The 21,524-nt window shown below is 31.4% G+C and overlaps 2 protein-coding genes across 2 annotated transcripts; both read right to left on the reverse strand.

Annotated features, from left to right (window-relative positions):
• Positions 1–5,633: 5,633 nt before the first annotated feature.
• LOC107940864 (uncharacterized) lies at positions 5,634–6,474 on the reverse strand. The gene is made up of 2 exons (XM_016874327.2): positions 5,954–6,474; positions 5,634–5,842 (listed from the first exon to the last, which is right to left on the reverse strand). Exons 1-2 carry the CDS (start codon positions 6,408–6,410, stop codon positions 5,790–5,792), a joined length of 510 nt encoding a protein of 169 aa, XP_016729816.1. The 5' UTR covers positions 6,411–6,474; the 3' UTR covers positions 5,634–5,789.
• Positions 6,475–19,346: 12,872 nt separating this feature from the next.
• Positions 19,347–21,145, reverse strand: LOC107940865 (multiple organellar RNA editing factor 9, chloroplastic). The gene is made up of 3 exons (XM_016874328.2): positions 21,120–21,145; positions 20,726–21,004; positions 19,347–19,509 (listed from the first exon to the last, which is right to left on the reverse strand). The coding sequence occupies exons 1-3, from the start codon at positions 21,143–21,145 to the stop codon at positions 19,347–19,349; spliced, it is 468 nt and encodes a 155-aa protein (XP_016729817.2).
• Between the last annotated feature and the right edge of the window lie 379 nt (positions 21,146–21,524).

Below are 21,524 nucleotides of genomic sequence, written 5' to 3' on the forward strand. Positions count from 1 at the left end.
ATTTTTACTCTCATTGGTTAACTTTCTTTGTTTGCCACACTTGAAATAAAGGAATATGAGATATCCTTTGTGTCCCTACCTGACCATTTTCATGCATATCATTATGTGTTTATTTAATGATAAATAGTGAAATGACATACTCTAAACAAAAGAAATGTCAAGCATTACCTGGATAAGAATTTGATAAGTGCAAGATCTTCAAAGCAAGAACAAAGTTTAACCAAGGGCAAAAAGGGTGATATCTGAGAAACGTCGATTACTCGTAAAGCTCGAAGACAAGTATGAGGCCTGAAGAGAAGGTCGAGAATCAAAGCAATGAACGCAGATCCTCAACAATCATGGTGAAAATGACATACGACCAATATGCTTAAGGAGCACTGCATAATCATGTAGGCATAAAGGCATTTAAGACAAACATGTGCATATCATGATGACATCATGCATGGCATATACAGGTAATCCAGTAAAGCAAGAAATCTTAAATGAGAGTCGCACTGAATCAAAGGAAAAGATACCCGAGTTCTACCAAAGGACTGGTTTTGGTATTTTGATGTTTAATATTCATGCTTTCCAAGGAAAATCAACTCATATTACGAGAAATGAGTTGAGCCTCAAGACACGTTGAGGTATTTTTAAATTTTTTAAAAAAAATCAACTCATATTGCGAGAAGTGAGTTGAGCCTCGGGGCACGCCGAGGTATTTTTAGTTTATGTTTTAAATTGACTCATATTGCGAGAGGTGAGTTAAGCCTTTTAATTTTTGTTTTTTAAAATCAACTCATATTGCGAGAAATGAGTTGAGCCTCAAGACACGTTGAGGTATTTTTAAATTTTTTTTAAAAAAATCAACTCATATTGCGAGAAGTGAGTTGAGCCTCGGGGCACGCCGAGGTATTTTTAGTTTATGTTTTAAATTGACTCATATTGCGAGAGGTGAGTTAAGCCTTTTAATTTTTGTTTTTCAAAAATCAACTCATATTGTGAGAAGTGAGTTGAGCCTCGGGGCACGCCGAGGTATTTTTAGTTTATGTTTTAAATTGACTCATATTGCGAGAGGTGAGTTAAGCCTTTTAATTTTTGTTTTTCAAAATCAACTCATATTGCGAGAAATGAGTTGAGCCTCAAGACACGTTGAGGTATTTTTAAATTTAAAAAAAAAATCAACTCATATTGCGAGAAGTGAGTTGAGCCTCGGGGCACGCCGAGGTATTTTTAGTTTATGTTTTAAATTGACTCATATTGCGAGAGGTGAGTTAAGCCTTTTAATTTTTGTTTTTCAAAAATCAACTCATATTGCAAGAGGTGAGTTGAGCCTCGGCTCACATGCTGAGGTATTTTCAATTTATGTTTTTTTCAATCTATGCTTTTCAAAAATCAACTTATATTGCGAGAGGTGAGTTGAGCCTCAAGGCACGCTGAGGTATTTTCAATTTCTGCTTTACTAATTCTACTTTTCAAATCAACTCATATTGCAAGAGGTGAGTTGAGTCTCAGGCCACACGCTGAGGTCTTTTCAAATTCTGTTTTTAATTTCTGTTTTTTTAATTTCTGTGTTTCAAAAAAAAATCAACTCATATTGGAAGAGGTGAGTTGAGCCTCAGGGCACGCTGAGGTATTTTCAATTTCTACTTTTCAATTTCTGTTTTTCAAAAATCAACTCATATTGCGAGAGGTGAGTTGAGCCTTTTAATTTCTATTTTTCAAAAACCAACTCATATTGCGAGAGGTGAGTTGAGCCTTTTTCTATTTTTCAAAAAATCAACTCATATTGCGAGAGGTGAGTTGAGCCTTTTGCAAATTCTGTTTTCAACTCATATTGCGAGAAGTGAGTTGAGCCTTGGCTCACGTGCTGAGCTATTTTCAATTTCTATTTTTAATGTCTAGTTTTAAAGAGTCAATTCATATTGCGAGAAATGAGTTGAGCTCAGGATCACATGCCGAGTAAAGAATAAAGATTGGACAATTGAACAAAATTTAGTGCTTTTAAGTCTTTGCACTATCCTTGTTTCACAATGATGAGCAAAGAGGGGCAGTTGTAAGCACTAAATTTTTGTCCGACTAGAATTTGTGTTTAATTTTCAAAATTTCAAAAAAAAATTTAAAAAAATAAAAATTGCATTTTGACCCCTAAACTTTTCCTAAATTTCATTTTGACCCTTAAACTTTCATTAAATTTCATTTTAATCCTAAATTTTCTAAAAATTACATTTAGCCCCAGAAGTTTTGCTGCATTTGTGATTTGGTCCTTCAGACAGGTTACGTGATTTGGGGCACCCACTTCCCAGATTTTCAGGCCTCCCCTCTCCGCTGCCACCTGAAAACAAAGAGAAAGAAGACAAAAATCAAGAGATTAAAAAGAAAATGAAAAGAGAGAGGGAGGGGGGATTCCACAACCGAAGAAAAAACAGCAAAGAAACCAAAAAAATCAAAATAGCAGCAATCAAAAGTCACCGCCGTTGCACCAACGCCACCGTGCCCACCGCCGCAACACCACCGTCGTCAACACCTACAACTCAAACAAGCAAAGCAACAAGCAAAAAAGGAGAAAATAAAAACAGCAACTGAAAACAAAAAAAAAAAGAGAAAAGAAGAGAAGAAGAAAGAAGAAGAGAAGAGGAGACGCAGGAGACCGTCGCATCGGGCGGAGGAAGCGGCTACGGCGAGGAAGAGCAAGGTCGAAGGGAAGAAGGAAGAAGAAGGAAAGGAAAAAGAGAGGAACAAAGGAAAGAAGAAAGGGAAAGAAAAAAAGAAAAAAATAAAAAATTACAACAGCTGGGCCAACCCGACCCGACAACCCGGGTCCGACCCGAATAGTAGACCCGATCCGTGCTGCCAGCAGGCCACACCAGCAGCAACAGCAGGCCTGCTCCAAGAAAAAAAACCAAAAAAGAAACAGCAAAAAAACAATAGGCCAGCAACTAGAAAAACAAAGCAGGCCCAAACCAAGCCCAGTGCAGCCCAATCCAGCAGCAAATTCAGCCTAACAAGAAGCAGGCCACCCCAAGCTAGCACCAGCAACCCAGGCCCGCGCGCCAACCCAGCAGAGAGAAAAAAAGAAAAAAAAAGAAAAAAGAAAAAACAAGAAAAAAGGGGTTCAATTTTGCGTTACCCGTTCGGCGAAGCTCGTGTCCCAAGATTTTTCGGTAATTTCGTTTTTTAATTTTAATTTAATGCTTGTATTTTTTTCGTTTTAATATTATTAGTATTTTATGCATTTTTTATACTTTGGCATTTATATTTTTAATTTAATTTAATTTAATTTAATTTAATTTAATTCAATTTTTATTTTATTTTAAATACTTTTAATAAATAAGGCAACGAATCGATTTAACATGAACTCGTTGATTTCATCGCGTGAATATCACCGGTTCGCGTTAAAATCGATACGCCCTTTTAAAAATCGAAAATATTCAAAAAAATTCGTATTTTTAGAAAAAAGATCCTCGCGTTTCGAAATTTTCGTGTCTTCAAAAAAATTTCTCGTGTTTTCAAAAATAAGGTAACGAATCGATTTGACACTAATTCGTTGATTTCATTGCTATATTGAGTGAATATCACCGATTAGTGTTAAATGCGATACGTGCTTAATGAAAAATCAGAAAATTTTTCGTGTTTTCAAAAATTCTCGTGTTTTCAAAAAATTTTATTTTTCAAAATTTTTCGTGTTTTCTAAAAATTTCCATATTTCTAAAATTTTCGTGTCTAAAAAATTTCGTATTTTCAAAAATTTTTTATTTTTTTCAACAATTCTCGAGTTTCACAAATTCTCGTGTTTTAAAATTTTTTATGTTTTAAAAAAATAAATTTCTCGTGTTTCAAAAAAATTGTCATGTTTTAAAAATTTTCATGTTTCTAAAATGTTTGTATTTCAAAAAATCCTCGTGTTTTCAAAAATTCTAATGTTTAAAAAATCTTCGTGTTTTCAAAATTCTAGTGTTTCAAAAATTTTCATGTTTTCAAAAATTTCCCCTGTTTTCAAAAATTCTCGTATTTTGAAAATTTTCTTGTTTTCAAAAAAAAAACTTTCGTGTTTTATAAATGTCCGTGTTTTCAAAAAAATTCTCGTCTTTCAAAAATTTTCGTGTTTTCAAAAAATTGACCTTGTTTCATAAATTTCCGCGTTTCAAAAAAAAATCTTCGTGTTTCATAATTTATCAAAATTTTTGTGTTTTCAAAATAAAATTTTGTGTTTTAAAAAAATTCTAATGTTTCAAAAACTGTCGTGTTTTCAAAAATTCCCGTGTTAAAAAAATTTTGTGTTTTCGTGTTTTCAAAAAATTTTTGTGTTTCAAAAATCTTCGTGTTTTCAAAAATTATTATTTTGTTTCAAAGTTCTCGTGTTTAAAAACAAAAAAGGGTTTTCTCAAGTTTCAATCGGATCACAATTAAATATTAAATTGAACTTGTATTTTTGAAAATCAAGACAACGCGCGTTTTACGAGATACCAATTTTGGGCGTCGCGAGGGTGCTAATACCTTCCTCGCACGTAACCGACTCCCGAACCCTAATTTTCTCTGGATTTTTACGTGGACCTAAAATTGCCTCTTTTTTAGAAAAGTTTAAAAATAAATTTTTCTTCTGAAAAGAGAATTTTGTAGGTGTCCGATCACACCTGAAAAAAAGATCGGTGGCGACTCCTTTTCAAATAAAGTCGAGATTCAATTTTCAAATTTTTAATAATCACTTCAATTAGCGCCCGTACTCCAAATTTTTAGGTCGCTACATTTGTACTTTAACTTTCCAAAAATTTATGATCCATTTTTGGTCCCTAAATAACTTTCTAACTTCATCTCTACCTCGTTGATTATATAAGACGCATTGTTTCAACTTCGAAGAAGTTATCAATATAAACTTAATAAATTCAAAAAAGTTCACGACAATTCTAATGGTAAATTTTACGAAATTGAAAACAAATAAGGCAATTCAAAAGAACAAAAAATCTCTCTAAAAAAAATTATATATTGACCTAACTTAATAAAAAAAATTAAGGAAACTTTCATGATAACTCTTTAGACAATTTTCACGAAATTGAAGTAGTAGGGCAATAGGGAAAACAAAGTTCCAAATCCCTAAGAAAAGGATAAAAGGATCCCAAAGAAGGGTGTAAAGCCAAAAAACAATGAAAATTGGTGTAGGAAAAATGCTTAATGTACCCTACATTTAGGTGCTAGTGGGTCCATTTAATAATAAAAAAACATTAACATTTTTACTTTTCTCTCTTAAAATAAGGATATGATTGGTGGGAAATATATAAATCTTCATTATGAAATAAGTTTTTTTAACAATAATTTCAGCTTAAAATTACTCATATACAGTCTTTAATTTATAAATAGAATGATAATATATTTCAACGCATTTGAACTCACTTCCTCATATATTAACAACAATGTCGATGTCAATTAAATTAAGACTCAATCTACTGAAATAAGTATTTAACTCTTAACAACCTTTTTCTTATTTTAGCGTAATAAAATATAACTTAATTACTTGAGATAAATCTATGGTTTATGAATTTCTTAAAACTTGAATAATTTTGATTATTTGGTCGTTGGAAAATATTTTTATGACAAAATCATGAAATTAAAATTTTACTATGAATAATTACGAATTTAGATTATTTAAAAAAATTAAATCTTTTAATGTGATTAGAGATTAGATTTCAACAAATCACACTTCTTTACATCTCCTAAACATTACTTATATTTAATTATATATAATTATATATATAACCTACTTAATTATTACATTTTCAAAAAAAAAAAAACATAGTTGAGACAGCTTGGTGTCTTTATCTCAAAGCCTCAAACCCTTTCTGCTTCCTCACTTGATTCCTCAATATTCCTGCAAAAATCCAATAAAATGTAATTAAATTCTTAATATAAGGATTTTTATGGTATTTTTACAGATAAATTTATATATTTTTATAAGAGAAAAGAAACGCCATTGATGTACCTTGAGGTTTACAGTTAGGAGGTTCTTCAAAGAGAGACAAAGAAAGCTGTTTATAAGCAAGACCAATGTCAAACAAAATGAGACCAGATTTAGGGTCATCAACGATGATGTCTTTGACAGGCAACCAAAGGAATAACTCTTCTTGGCTTAAACCAACCACACCAATGAGACTACCATAGCTAAGGTTAGCCCTCACAACACTGTCGAAAAAAACCCTATTCTCATACTTGGTCAAGCAAGGCTCGTCGAGGAACACCTCGAGTGTTCCATTATCGGAAAGTGTGTACGATTTCACTTCCTTTGGGAGTAACCCTTTGGGCAAGCCTCTAGAAAGGAGGAGATCATGGATTGAAGGCGGTGGCGGTGAAGACGAAAGTAAGGGTGAAATCAAAGAAACTAAGGTGAGGAAAACATGAAGGAATTTTATGGGTTTTTGGGTGGTAATGAAATGTGCCATGGATGATGTTAATCTTGTTTCAAATGCATAGAAAAGATGTGAACAAAAATGAAATTAAAAGGAAAAGGAAAGGTTTTAAGAGGAAAATTGGGTGTTTTAAGAAAAAAAAAGTTTAGAAAATGGGAAATGACTAATTTGTCCTCGTTTGGTGAATGGGGTCCAATTTACAAATAAAGGGTGTGTGGTTTGATTAAGGTTTAATTAATTTTCTTGTAATTTATCACCTAATGAACATTAATTGAATATCTTACTTTTGGTTTATTTTTATATATACATACATTATATTTTTTTCCCTAATTTGGGTTTACTTTTATATTATGAATTTACAAGTGTAATGAAAAATTATTAATCCGTATATATTAAATCAAAAAATAAACTGATCCTTTTTATTAAAAATTGACGTAACTAATAGAATAATTAGACAGTTACACATAGTGTGCCACATGTACCTCATTCTGATGTATAAGGCCTAGTTTTTAATAGTAAAAATAGATAGAATTTTTAATAAAAAGAATAATTTACTTGTTAATCAAATATATAAATACTAATTTATCTAGTTTTAAGTAAAAGAAACAAAATACAATCTAAAATCTTAATACAAAAATTTTCATAGTATTTTTACCTCAAAATTTCAATTAACCATTGTTGTAGAGGTCAATGACTTGTGTTGCTCAACATTAGGTCCCACATTCAGACGTCAGTGACTGCTTTTCCTTCTCCATTGATAAAAAAAATTCAAGTATATAATGTATAAAAAATGAAAATCAAACCTTGATAAACTTTTAAAGATGACCGTTCATTTGAGTATGATGCAACCTTAAACTATTTTGCATTATGTTATCTTGTTGTTATGTGCATGATTATTGAGTGTTTCGCCGTAATAAAATTGATTTGTTTGTTAAGGTTATAAAAAAAATTATATCAAGATATTTTTTATATCTATAGAGAGTTTAAAATTATCCAAAATCCCTCATTGACTTATAAATAAGAGGATAATATGCTTCAGCGTATTCGAATCTACGTCTTCCTGTATTAACAATAATCTACATACCAATGAAATTAAAGACTTATTTAACGATTTAGGCCAAGATTTAATAGTCTCTAAAAATTTTTCTTACTATTATGAATCTTATACAAGCTTAAAGAATGAATCCCAATTTACCATTGCAATTTGCAGACTTGAGATAGATCATTAAAAAATTTTAAAAAATACTTTTTTTCATAAATGAAAAAAAATAATTTAATTATTATCATATCACAAGTAAAAGATTTAATTATAATCATAAAATGATATAATATTTTTCCCCAAAATCTTAATACAAAATTTATTCATTATAAGAAAATCTCTACTATTTTGGAATTATAACTTTTCTTTTCTCACAAGCAAAACTCAAATAATTAAAAAAAAAAGGTCCCCTACCAAATTGTTTTCAATCTCAATCTTTTCTTGTTGAGATCTTCAAGGCAAGCAAAAATTATTATTTTAAAAAAATCCCTAACCCTAATTATAATTATAATTATTATCATGAATTAAGGTTAATTAGCTCATGAAAGGGTAGTTTCGTCAAATCACATTAAACAGGTAAGCATGATATGTCTGGAACTCTCTTACAGTCCCCATTTGTCAGTTTTGTAAATGAAGGACAAAAACGTCATTTCAGTCTCAAAAGATCAGATTTTTATTTTTATCATATTTTATTGTAATAGGCTTCAGATTCAGGTTTGTAATAAGTGGGAATATTTTTTTTTTGACATATATTATATGGAATAAATTGTCAGAGGAAAAATGAAGAAAAATTGTTTCTGACAAAAAGGACAAAATAGATTCTTTATTTACCTTTTTACCACTTTCGGAAAGGACATAATAAATTATATTAATATGAAGAGGTTTTTATATTAAATTAATAAAATAAATTTTTTAATTAAATTAATATAACGAGTTAATTAAAAATTTAATAAATATTTTTTTCATTTATATCACGAGTGTGCTATAATATTATTATATTATAAATTTATTTAAAATATTTATATTAAATAATTTTTTATAAATTGATAATTTAGGTTAAAACTAATTGAAGGAAGATATTTTATATTTTTGTTTGAAATTTTTATTGTTGTTTGAGGTGGGTAATGAGTGCGTTACGGCTAGGGGACCTAGGGTAGGTGACCCAGCCAAAGTGATTTGACACACGTGGACCAAGGGTGACTGGCAGCTTGGCAATCTGATTGGTCAGATTGGTCACGAGCGTTGGATTGTGTTGGGGGATGGGAGAGGGCAAAAGCAGGTTTCCGGTTATCAATTGGCCCACGTGTGGGTCATGCATGTCCCAAAGGCGTGATATTTGCTTTGGAATCTACTGTCCAAAAGATCCATCACTTTTTTCTTTTAATAATTTAATTTCAGTTTTTATTTTCCCATATTTTAAAAAATATATAATTTAATTACTTGTATGTTAAATTTGATTTTCTTACTAATTAATGTGAGCTACTTACTAATTCCGATTTGAGTTTTTTTTAAGTCTTAATTGGGAAAACTATATTCATGGTCATTCTAAAATAGAGTTTATGTCATTTTGGTAGAGGTGTGCATGGGCTGGACCGGGCCGGGTTCGGGCCCACCAAAAATTTCAGGCCCATTTTCTAGGCCCAGTCCTAGGCCCGGCCCGAAATATGGGCCTAAAAATTTATTCAAGCCCGGCCCAAAATAAAATTGTTAAGCCCGAGCCCGGCCCGGCCCATATTAAATTTTTTTAACTTATTTTATTAAATAAAAAATTTTAAAATATATTAAATAATCAAATACATTTAAAACAAATATTAAAACAAGAAACAAATAAAAAATATATTAAAACAATTCTTAAAACAATACACAAATTGAAAATATATAATAAAAATTGATTATATTAAAATTAAAATTAAAATATAAATATAATTAAAAATAAAAAATATATATATTTATTATATAATTCGGGCCGGGCCGGGTCGGGTCCGGGCCAAAAAAATTTTACTCGAGCCTGGCCCATTTTCTAAACGGGCCTCATTTTTGTGCCCAAACCCATATTTCGGGCCTATATTTTTACCCAAACCCTCCCATTTTTCGGGCGGGCTTTCGGGCCGGGCCAGGTAGCCCGGCCCATGCACACCTCTACATTTTGGTCACTTCAAATTTTTTTCTCAATTTAATTACTCTAATTAAAATAATTGTACAAATTAGATTGCCATTAAATTTTCCGTTTTCCTCTAACAGATTGTCGACATAGCATATTATCCTATTGAATGAGTGACTGACAAGTGGTAAATTTTTTTTTGTTAACTTTTGATTGAAGCTTAGTAACCTCTTTATAATTAGTCCAAAATATTTTCCCCTTCTTTATAATTAGTTCAATCATGATACTTTAGTGGAATGACTCCATGATTAAATAATGTTGTAATTAATAGGTGAAGAGTCAAAACTTAATTATTTGAGCACTAATTATATTGTCCAATTAATCTCTTTGGTAGCTCGAAATACCCCAAAATGGATTGCATGTAGAATCGATAATATGGAATGAATGGATGAAAATGACTAAGAAAACTAGAACACATGTATCACTATCTGTAGTGAATATGGTTTCTTGCTAAGTACAAAAGGTGACTTAGAAATTAAATTAATTTCTTTAGATTACTATTTAATTAATTATAATTAAATAATGAAAGTTCAAAGTGAGAATTAAATTAATTAGTCATTGTAATTTTATTGAATGGAAAAATTTAATATATTTTCCCATAGATTCTAATACATTAAAATTGTCATTACTTTAGCGAAATTAGAATTGGGTTGAGAAAAATATTTAATTGCATTAATTTAATTAATAATATTTTGGGAAAATAAATAAAATAGCTATCAATTGGATAAATTATAAGTGCTGAATGAAAGTCTAGATAACACATATAATTGTACCCAATCCATGAGATGGGCTCGAGAACCCATCCTATATAATGAGAGGCAACAAACCTTAATCTCCCTTAGGGTTGTCGCAGCCCTTTCCATTCCACTGTAATTTTCTATTAAATTACTATTATCTGATTAGCCCTTATTCACGTAAAACTCTTATACTATTTTCTTATAAAAGAAGTGACCTAATTACATAAGTAATTGAGTGTCGTTACTGTGTAAGAAAATAGTGGTAATTTATTTACAAGAATAAATTATATTTTCTGGAAAGCTTAAAGTTTTCAATTCCCATAGAAAGAACTTAACTTTCCCATTGAAGGTTAATAAAAATTTATAATTTGTGCATTTAGTTTGTTTTGTTTAAGTCTACACTCAAATTAATTTGGGGTTCGAGGATAACAGAAAAGATTGTTTGGTAGAAAGTTGGAAAATGACTTAGACCACCTCACACAAAGCATAGGTAATAATTTAGTTTAGAGTTTATTACTATACCACAAGCCTTGATTTTAAGAAAAAATTTAAACTTTATTATGCCTAAAAAATATTGTTTTCTAAATCGATTTTTCCAACATCACCTTCATACTGGTAAAGCTTGTGATATCCTTCCTAAGCTTTGCGGTCTTTGTCAGAGGAAAGTATTTCTAAAACCTACTAGCCAACTCATCTCAAGTAGTGATAGAATCGGAGGGCTATGCATCTTACCACAATATAGTTCAACCACTAAGTGAAAAAAAGAAAAGATGAAGCTTAACTACCTCATCCAAAACACTAGTGAACTTAAAAGTATCACACATCTCTAAAACTTTCTTGAAATGATAGTTTAGGTCCTCAGATAGTGTACCTTTAAATTGGTTAGTTGATTGGATCATTTGACCACCTCACACAAAGCATAGGTAATAATTTAGTTTAGAGTTTATGACTATACCACAAGCCTTAATTTTAAGAAAAAATTTAAACTTCTTGTAACACTCCAAACCCAGCCTGGACGTTATTGCCAAGTTTGAAGGAGTTGCATATGTTTGTTTAAGAAAACCCAAAAGTTTAATCCTAGCTTTCAGAATCGTGCAATCTGAAAACATCATATTTAACAAAAACACTCGTTATTTTGGAAATTACATACATAACTTATATATTTCACAGAGAAAATCTTTAGTTTGAACTCGTTTAAAAACTTTTGCTTCCAGAATGTGTTTTGAAAACATAAGTGTGGCAAAACCCTTACGTATTTTGGTCAAATATTTTGCTCAAAAACACGTAACTTACAATAAAATCACTTAATAACTTATTTCGTTTCGAAATGAGAATTTCAAAGATTTAATTGATAAAAAAAATGATCTCGATAACTGAAAACATATAGTTCACCAATTGACATATTTTGAAACATTCGTTAGAGATTTTCATAAAACCATTTCGAATTTGCAACAAAAATCCTTAGATTATTTTTTTTTGAAAATCGAAATCAATTTTGATTTGGTGGTTTTATGTAAAAAAACCCAAAAACCGACGAACAAAACAAAAACCAAAAATAAATTTTAAAAACAAATTATAGTCCCAAAAGTCCAGAAAGATTAATAACGTAACTATCATACTTAGTTAACCGAGAAACCAATCCGAGCTCTTGTAAACAAAATTTTCTTATGAGTTTTACAAATACAATAATCAGATTGAAATTTCATATCATATTACATATTAGAGTATATCTTGTAATGTATCGGAGCTTATCATATCACATAATTTCAGAAACATATATCTAAACGAAATTTTTATAATGTCATATTTCAGAAACACGTATATCATATCAGAATGTCATGTCAGACCGGAACAAATGCAGACACAAATCCTACCCCTATCCGCTGCAAGCCAACTCCGACTAGCCACTTACACCAAATAAGACTACAAGAGTCCATCCATGCAATCGTACCAACATGTGGCGATGTCCCACTCATAAATATGTAGCTGAGCTGCCATATAGAAATTTGCGTCTAACCGCCATATATTTGCAGTAAAAACTGCCATATAATACTTCCTCCATCATATTATAATTTATCCTAATGCACATGCAAAATAAGAATAACATATGTTCATATTACAAAGTTAAATTGGAAAGCTTATCAAAACAGATAGCAGATTACGTATAACACACATGGTTTACAAGATAGTCATGTTTAATTCACGTACCTACTTATAGCAAATCATAACGCATTATTATACTTATCAGAACTTATTTAACATACCTACTACACTTACCCATGTTTGTTTACTGAATCTTACCTTTTTTAGGGCCCATATAATACCCATGGATCCAATTTTTGAGTCCCTCAATCTTCCCCTAATTGGGTTTCAAAATTGCCTAAAAGGCCAACACAGCCTAAAAATCTAGCCTTGTAGTCCACACGGCCTACTCACACGGGCTACAAAATCACAAGTCGTGTGCCCCAAACAGCCTACCCAAATGGTCGTGTGGCACACACAGTTTACCACACGGTATTATGGTGCTGGATAGTTTTAAAAATAACCCTTGTTTCGCATTTTTCTCCAGTTTCAAGTGATAAATCGGGCTAGTTTCACACACCATATGGCAGATTTGATCAACCACACTACAGGATCACATGAATCTTACAATCGTTCATCAAACCACACTAATTAATCCTCAAAAACCCATCCAAAATAACATACTTTTACCAAAGTTCAAATCGATTATTCTCTGCAAAAGTTAGCAAACTTATACATCTCTGAGATAGTGAGACTCCATGGAGTTCTTGTGTCAATTATCTCAGGTCGAAACCCTTGATTTATATCTTGGTTCTGGAAGAAACTGCATGAGGCTTTGGATACTCGGTTGGACTTCAGTACTACATTCCATCCACAAACAGATAGACGGCTCGAGAGGGTGATTCAGGTATTGGATGATATGTTACGGAGTTGCATTATTAACTTCCGTTGTAGTTGGGATTAGTTTCTGTCACTGGCTGAATTTGCTTATAATAAGAGCTTTCAGTCCAGTATTCAAATGACACCATATGATGCTCTATATGGTCGTAAGTGTTGTACTCTGTTATGTTGGACCACGTTGGGTGAGAGGAGGATTATGGGTCCAGGCATGGTTTCTGAGATTGAGAGTAAGGTCAGATTGATTTGGGATCATCTTAAAGCAGCTTCTGATAGATAGAAGTCTTATACAGGTATGAAGAGGGAAGATAGAGAGTTCGTTATGGGAGATAAGATTTTCCTTAAGGTATCTTTGTGGAAGAAAGTTCGTAGGTTTGGTCATAAAGACGAGTTGGGCCCTAGGTTCATTGGGCCTTATCGAATTCTAAAATGAGTAGGGCCAATCACCTATCAATTAAAGTTACCTCCGGAATTAGACTGTATACATAATATTTTCCATGTCTCTATGTTAAAACTGTACCGATTTGATCTATCCTATATTGTGCCTGTAAAAGAGATTGATGTGAGGCTTGATATAACTTTTGAGGAGGAGTCAATACAGATTCTTGATTGAGAGGTTAAGGTCTTGAGAAAGAAAACTATTTTGTTAGTTAAGGTTCTCTAGCGGAATCATGTACAAGGGAAGCCACATGGGAGCCAGAGGACTCGATTCGATAATAATACCCACATCTATTTGAGTCAAGTAAATTTTGAAGCCGAAATTTATTTAAGGTGGGGAGAGTTGTAACGCCCCAAAATTATAGTTTTTGAATTGTTAAAACTTGTCAAATGAATTGATCTGATCTAGTGGTTATGTGTTGTGCTTGTGTGTAAAAGGTTCTGGGTTCAAATCATCTCCCTTTAATTTTTGCTATTTTTGTCTCAACCTCTATCTTTGAACATCTGACTTAAATTTAATTTTTTTCAGTTGATGAAAAGAATGAGCCTGCTAGTTTAGTAGTAAGGCTTCAGCTTACCCAGAAGTTACGTGTTCGAGTCCCTGAGTGTACAAAGTGGAAAATATTTTTGCTAATTCCCTAGTTTGTATTACCCATGTGGTAGAGTTTGGGTTAAGTTTGAATTCGAGAAATCTGGTGGGCGGTTAGCTAGTGGGATTGTATTTTTGAAAATTATCCCAAAAAATCTCTCCTACTCTTTCACTCTCTCTCCTGTCACAATTCCTCTCTTTCTTCCACTTTTCCAAAAATTTTCTCCTTGTTCCAATTGTCATCCTTCCTCATTCCTTCCTCTTTTCTATTGAATTTGTTTCCTTGTTTACAACTTTTCTTCTTTATTTTTTTATTGTTTTCAAATCCTGTGCTAGTATGGCGGGATTTCCATTGTTCCAGTTTTTTTTTAGCCGTTCCAGTTTTTGTATTGTTGTGTGCATGATTGTGTTGTTGGGTAAGATTAAGAATTCCTGTGGGTGATGTAGTATTTTTGGTTATTAAAGTTTTATGTTGACGAAGTAGTCATTCAAGTGTTTCTTCGTATTTAATTTAATTGTTTGATGTGCTATTAGGAAAAGATCTTGAGGCGTTCGATGTTCCTCCAGCGAATTAGGTGCTTTATGCTGCTCTTTCCTTCAAGGGTAAGTGATTAATGCCATCGATTTGGGGGTTCTTTCGTTTTGTTAAGGTTAATTGTTAATGGTTGTGGCCGAGTTTGTGGCTTATGTTTAGTGAATTGTCCCTAAATTATTCATTATGAATGTCGTCTTTAGGTTCTAAAACCTAGCTGTAGTGTTAGCATCAAAATGACAAGGTGTGTAACGAAAATCTTGAAAAATAGCGAAAGACGCTATACCAAAAAGCCCACTGTTGACATCACGTGGGCGTGTGTTAGGCTGTTTGGGCAACACGAGCTGGGCTAGTTAGACCGTGTGGGCCACACAAATGTGTGGTCCCATTTTCCATAAGACTTCGTTAGGGTTATATTTGAAGTGTGATTCGAAATTAGTCACTTCATAGGTTCTAAAATGTGATATTTATGTGTTAAGAATATGAAATCTGGCAATCTACCTTCGTTTATGTAATATCTAAAAGCATGATATTATTATTTGATGTGTATAGCATATATGACATATGTGCATTTGATATTTATTTAGTACTGCATGTGCATTGAGGTGGGATAATGATATGACGAAGGAAGTGTTGTCAGTTTAATGGTTTGTTTTACCTGGTGGTGTAAACCACATATCTATTCTAATGGCATTGCCACACTTATCTGATTCTGGCAGACTACCGCATTATTTCTAGCAGCTTGATTGCACTATTCTAAAAAGTGAAATATGCTCACTTATAAGTGTGTAGGGTTGGATGGATATTTATTACCCTAATTGATATATAAGGATGAACAGAGATGGTGTGTAGCGAATAAGGGTAGGATTTGAACATGAATCTGAAATTAGATTTGATTTTATATTTGAACCGTAATTGAATACATATTTGTGTTTTTATATATGTTTGATCTGTCTGTATGGGTTGAGTTATACACTGGGCTCGTAAGCCTATCATTTGTTTTATCTTCTCTGGTAATCAACAAACCTAGGATTGGACGGTGTGCGGGAACTCAGAATTAGATTCTTTCATTAAAATGATTTAAATGAATTTTATGTTTAATTTGGACTTTTCGAACTTTTGGACTTTAAATTATTTTGGACTTACTTTTCATTTTGATTTGCTTTTCCGGATTAAGTAGTATTATAATTCTATATGCAAAATGATTTGTTGCAAATTAAACCTCGATTTTCAAACCTTAGAACTTAGTAAATTCCGCTGCAAAACGATATTTTATCAAAGTTAACAATAGTTTTACCACACAATTTCAAAGTCAATTTTTGAGCTTTTAAACAAGTTAGTGTAATTCCTCGAGATTCAGCCGTAACGTCCAAGCCGGATGTGAGGTGTTAAATCTATATTTTACCCTATGGTCATTGAGAAAAAATGCCAAGCTCAATGGTAATGTTCCACTGTGGTGACTTTCTCCACTATTTTGCAACACTTCATCTCCTTGGCATGTATCTGAACATCAAAAGTCAATAGGCAACTTCGTGGCGTCCTCCCTTGAAAGTTACAGCGCTCACTGCTGCCATGTCCTCCAACGTTGCTTTCAAGCCTTCTTCAACCTATACAATAAGATCCAAACATGTTAAATGACAAAAAAACATATAATAATCATATACCTATCAATCGGCCGACTTTTCGGGTTGGTGATGATGTTGGGCAAGTTGGGCGAGATAGGTGGGAGTGGGGAAGGGTGGTGGTTGATTCTACCTTTGCAAAACATATTTTGCAAATCTTGGGGGCCAAATGGACTTGCCATATTTAGACCCAAATTTTGATACAAACTCAAATTTGAAAGCCCTTAATTGACCCAATATATTTGAAGAAACCACAATGATATAATAAAAATTAAAAATGGCTTGAATATTTTTCTTTTAAATCGAGCCACAGCACAACTTAATCTCACTTGCAACAAAATATTTATTTCTTTAAAGACAATAATTTCAATTAATTTCAACCTACTTTTTTAACTTCCAAATCAAGTAAATTGAAATAAATACTAATAAATCCATCTGTATGGATGTTTCCAACAAAATTCTAGATTAAAAGGAATGAAACTTAGAAGTATTGAGATGTCTTTTCTAAGCAACTTGAATTTTATTTACACAAGCATTATTTCATTACTTATAAGTTACAAATACCCACAATTATTAATAACCTATAAATGAAGGCTCTCTTCATGGAGCTTCTTAGTAGCAGTGATATCCATGCTGAAATCTACTTGGTTTAGATTGGATCTATGAATGGTATAAAATTCAAAAGTTACTATGATTTTCAGTCCATAAACTTTTTAATAATTAGGTCTATTTTGATAGCTAAATTTAGCAAATATAAAAGTTTGATGATGTAACACTCTAAATACTTTAAAATAGCACAACATCACTAGAAAGTTTTAAAAATAAAATCCAAAGTACCACGTCATCAGAATTCGATGAAATCCAAGTTTTAAGATCAAATTGGACCAAAAAAGTAGAGATATCAAAATAAATATAATTACTAAGTTCAAGTACTAAAAGTTATATTAAGTCAAAATTATACATCATTATCTAAATTAACTCTGCCCAAAATATAAATTTCAAATATTGTTCGGATCTATCTATATTTATAAAATGACTAGTTCCTAAGGCACAAACATTGCATGTAATTTCAAGTATTTAATTCTTAATTAGTTTTTAAATAATGTATTTTTAATTAGTCACCTATCATTGATCATTATAATTAATTGGGAACAGTGGCGAATCTAGATGGGGGCTGGCATGGGCCTCGGCCCCCCTAAAATGTAAAATTGTTATTTAAACCCTTAAATTTTTTAAAAATTTTAAATTAGTAAATGTAAAATTATACTTTGCCCCTCTAAAATTATAAAAATTTGATTTAATCAATTAAAAATTATAAAAATATAGACTATAAAAATTTAAAATTTCATTTGACTCCCCTAAAATATTGTTCTGACTTCGCTCTTGATTGGAAATCATTATATCTATATTTAATTGTTGATACACAGTATTAACATAGATTTAGGAGGAGGGACGTTGTCATGATCAAGGAGTAGAAAGAAGCATATAATTATAAGTTAAAAAAACTCCTATTTTGAGTGGGATTTCTCGTGTTTTCATTTATTTTTCTTTTTTCATGCAAATTAACTCCCTATTTATAATGCAAAACTTAAGAATCTTACATTAATCTAACACAATGATTTCATCAATTTACAAGATAAAAATTGAAAAATAAATAAATAAAAACTATTTATCTAAAATTAATCTAAATTATCCTAATAAAATATAATTTATGTAAATAAATAATATTAATTCATCTAACTCCTAATTATCATAATTGATTAATAATATTAATAAAAACTATAAGTAATCATCCTATTCTAATAATTATTGTAAGAAAATTTAATAACATAAAATCTTGTTCTAAATAAACTATAATATTAACATAAGAAAATAAATCACCAACACAATTTTTTTATTATAATATGTTTCTTTTTCCAAATAATAAATTTAAATCTATTATGATTATCACAACATTTATTTTAATAAAATTACTATGATATATTTTTTCAATTTTTTAAATTAGTTATAATTATTTTTAAATATTAATTTAATAATATTATAAAAAAATAAAAAATATTTTTATGGGTCCAAAAGTTTTTCAAACTCGTACTTTCATATATATTATAGATTAACTAAACGTGTCTAAAACCATGTGTATTCTTATTCAACATTTCATAATTTTATATATTATTCTTTTGTTAAAATTTTTAATATGATCAAAGTAACATAATTTTTTTAATCTTTTACAATATAATATTAAATATTAATTTTTATAATATATTATAAAAATGGAAAACAAATCAAACCAAATTGTTTGTAGGCCTCAATGTTGGCCTAATACTCATATAGACAAAGTTCCAAAAGGACCAAAACTAGAGTAAGCACATGTATAAGCCAAAATCTATCTCATTGCTGAAAGTTCAACCACATCCATAGTGTTCCAATTAAGAGGATTCATAGTGACTTTCTCAGGAACAAGTGTTCCGATAACATGTCGACATTAGTTAGCCGCGGTACCGTCGGTGAACTCTCAACAAAAGACAATAAGTTGTGTGATGAAAATTGAACTTTAGACGGCATTTTCTTGTACCTTGTTAAGATGATGATTCCGATGTACTCGCTGCTTGCTTTGGTCTGTATTGTCCAGCAGGTGGACCGTCTTTTCGTCTCTCGTATCGTTTGCTCACGGATCTTGATTCTTTTCTAGGTTTTGGTTGGTAAGTAGGGTATTTGCAGGGAATTATTTCTCCGTTGATATATTGATCACCTACAAAAACACGAAACCAAAGCCGAAATCAGAAGCAAGATCATAATCTAGCTGTCTCGTGAGAAACAAAGATATTTGTATGCATGGCAAACCAACCTCCGTAATCTTTATTTTTGACGTCTATGTAGGAATCCGGCAGCACCCAAAGAACTACGGGAAATCCTACGTGTGGAAGAACAAAGTTCATCCCAAAGTCATGGATAAGTAACAACAAAGTTTAAACAAACAGGGTCGATGATAAATCTTCTTACCTTTGAACTTTTCCGAGGTTTCTTCCAATACCGTGCATTGGAATCCAGTATATGTAGTGGTGCTAAACGCGTTCATGTTCTTCGCTTCTTCCATGCTGAATAACAAGAAAATAAAGTCCAGCTAGCATTTATTCATTACAATAACTAGATACACAATACTCATCGGAACAATGATTACCGTATTAGTAACAATGACTAAATACACGCATAATGACCTCCATAGTCATCTCAACTAAGTTTTAACATATTACGTCGCAATGAGCATCAACTTAACATTAGATTCGGAACCTCGTGAGAAGAAGTCAGATTCGACAACCGGCTGCCATCACGAAAGTTCCTTCTAAACCATCTAATAGTAGAGACCTAAACACGGAGAAGCAAAAACACAATGCTAAGAAGACCTTTTCTTCTTCTTTTCATTTATATATAAAAGATTAGCCATTGAAAACTCATTCTCCAGATAGTAGACACTGATAACTTGATGACCGAATTTCCGACCATGGGTCTCATGTTGATAACTAAGAAAGGCTCATTTAAGATACATGTCCTTGGAAAGACTGCAAATGACCTAAAAGAAAGCTTACTATAAAGCTATAAGTGACATATGAGTTGCAAGCTTCACTTATGTGAACCTATCGAGATCAAAGTAAATAGTTAAGATCTTAAGGAGTTCTTCCCGATAACTTATGATCGAGCTATGTTCAAGTATCTTAATACTCAATTTAGTTAGTTCAAAAGCTAATTGAGTTTTTTTTATTATAAATGTATTTTTAATATATTGAAATCAAATTACTACGTTATCACAAAAGAAAGTTTGACTCGAGCTTTTGAGTACATAAATTGTGTAAATAAGCTCCATCAATCTAAATTCGAGTAGTTGAATATTATTTCAAGCAAAGTTTAAAATATTTGATTAAGCTTGAGTCGAGCAGCGAGCAATAAATTTCTATTTGAGTTCAATTTTAATTTTTTCATCATTTGAAGAGCAACTCAATTATGTAAGTATCATATATGAATATGCATAAAATATTATTATAATTAAATTTTTTCAAAAATTTTAAATGTGTTAGAATGTGAGGAATAAAAAATAATAATCTATATATATATATAAAAGAAGAAGAAGCAAAACCAACAAAAAAAATCTCATCAAAACTTGACATTACCCAGCAAGGCAGCAAAAGAAAACAACCCCTTTCATAAAAAAACCAAGAAATATCCCGAAGAGAAAAAAGAAACATACAAAAAAACTCCATATTCTTTCATATTTTCAACTAAAGAAAAGAAAACCCGGAAAGCTTCAAGTCATCTCACCTGCCAAGAACAGTGGCAAGAGTGTTGAGGTAATTGTCAATCATTTGTTCTCTAGTAGGAGCAGGGTCTTTAGGGAACTCCATAACAATAAGCCAATGATTATAATCACAGCCGGATAACATTATCGTTTCCCTGGGTTCATTCCTGCTGCTTCTCTTGGGTGAATAGTCACTGTCAAGTACTGCAGCTTTGATAGTACGAGGAGGAGGAGGAGGAGGAGTTGGTGCAGTCAGTGAGTTGAGTCCCAGAGTAGAAGGGGGAGTGAGTTGGAAGAAAGGGCTTTGTGGGTAAAAGGAAAGAGGGAGGGTTTAACAGAATTGCCATTGGAAATTTGTGTAAGGGTCTAAGAGATTAGATGAATTGAAGTGAAATTATTATGGTTATTTTCGGTTACTTTGAAGATGGTGTTGGCAATGGCATGCTGATATTTTTGATATTTTGGGTTTTCTTAATAAATTTGGGACATTGGGCTGAAAGCCCCAAATTAATGGATCTGAGTTTTTTTTTACAAAAAAATTATTACGATTTCGTAACTATCCTCTCAATAATATCGTTTTTAGATTCGATTGTGTGCTTTGTGTTTTCCAATAATGTTGTTTGTAATGTTCGACTTTATGTTCTTTTTTTAAGTAGAGACATTATTGAGGAAAATCGGATCTATGATTGATATCATTAGTATACATGTTAATTAACTCTAGTCCGAGCTAAAATATTAGTTTAAAATTTTACTTAAATTTATATATAGATTATTTTTTATTTAAGCATGAATTTTTAAATTTATACCTAAAAATAGATTTAT

The sequence above is a fragment of the Gossypium hirsutum genome, chromosome A04 (assembly GCF_007990345.1).
Source record: "Gossypium hirsutum isolate 1008001.06 chromosome A04, Gossypium_hirsutum_v2.1, whole genome shotgun sequence".
NCBI lineage: Eukaryota > Viridiplantae > Streptophyta > Magnoliopsida > Malvales > Malvaceae > Gossypium > Gossypium hirsutum.

Coding starts and splice junctions, on each gene's coding strand:
- LOC107940865 (XM_016874328.2), bottom strand. CDS start 21,145: ATGCCATTGCCAACACCATCTTCAAA. Junction 21,005..21,119: donor TTGCCAACACCATCTTCAAA/GTAACCGAAAAT, acceptor TTACCCACAAAG/CCCTTTCTTCCAACTCACTC. Junction 19,510..20,725: donor CTTGCCACTGTTCTTGGCAG/GTGAGATGACTT, acceptor CTTGTTATTCAG/CATGGAAGAAGCGAAGAACA.
- LOC107940864 (XM_016874327.2), bottom strand. CDS start 6,410: ATGGCACATTTCATTACCACCCAAAAACCCATAAAATTCCTTCATGTT. Junction 5,843..5,953: donor TCCTAACTGTAAACCTCAAG/GTACATCAATGG, acceptor GGATTTTTGCAG/GAATATTGAGGAATCAAGTG.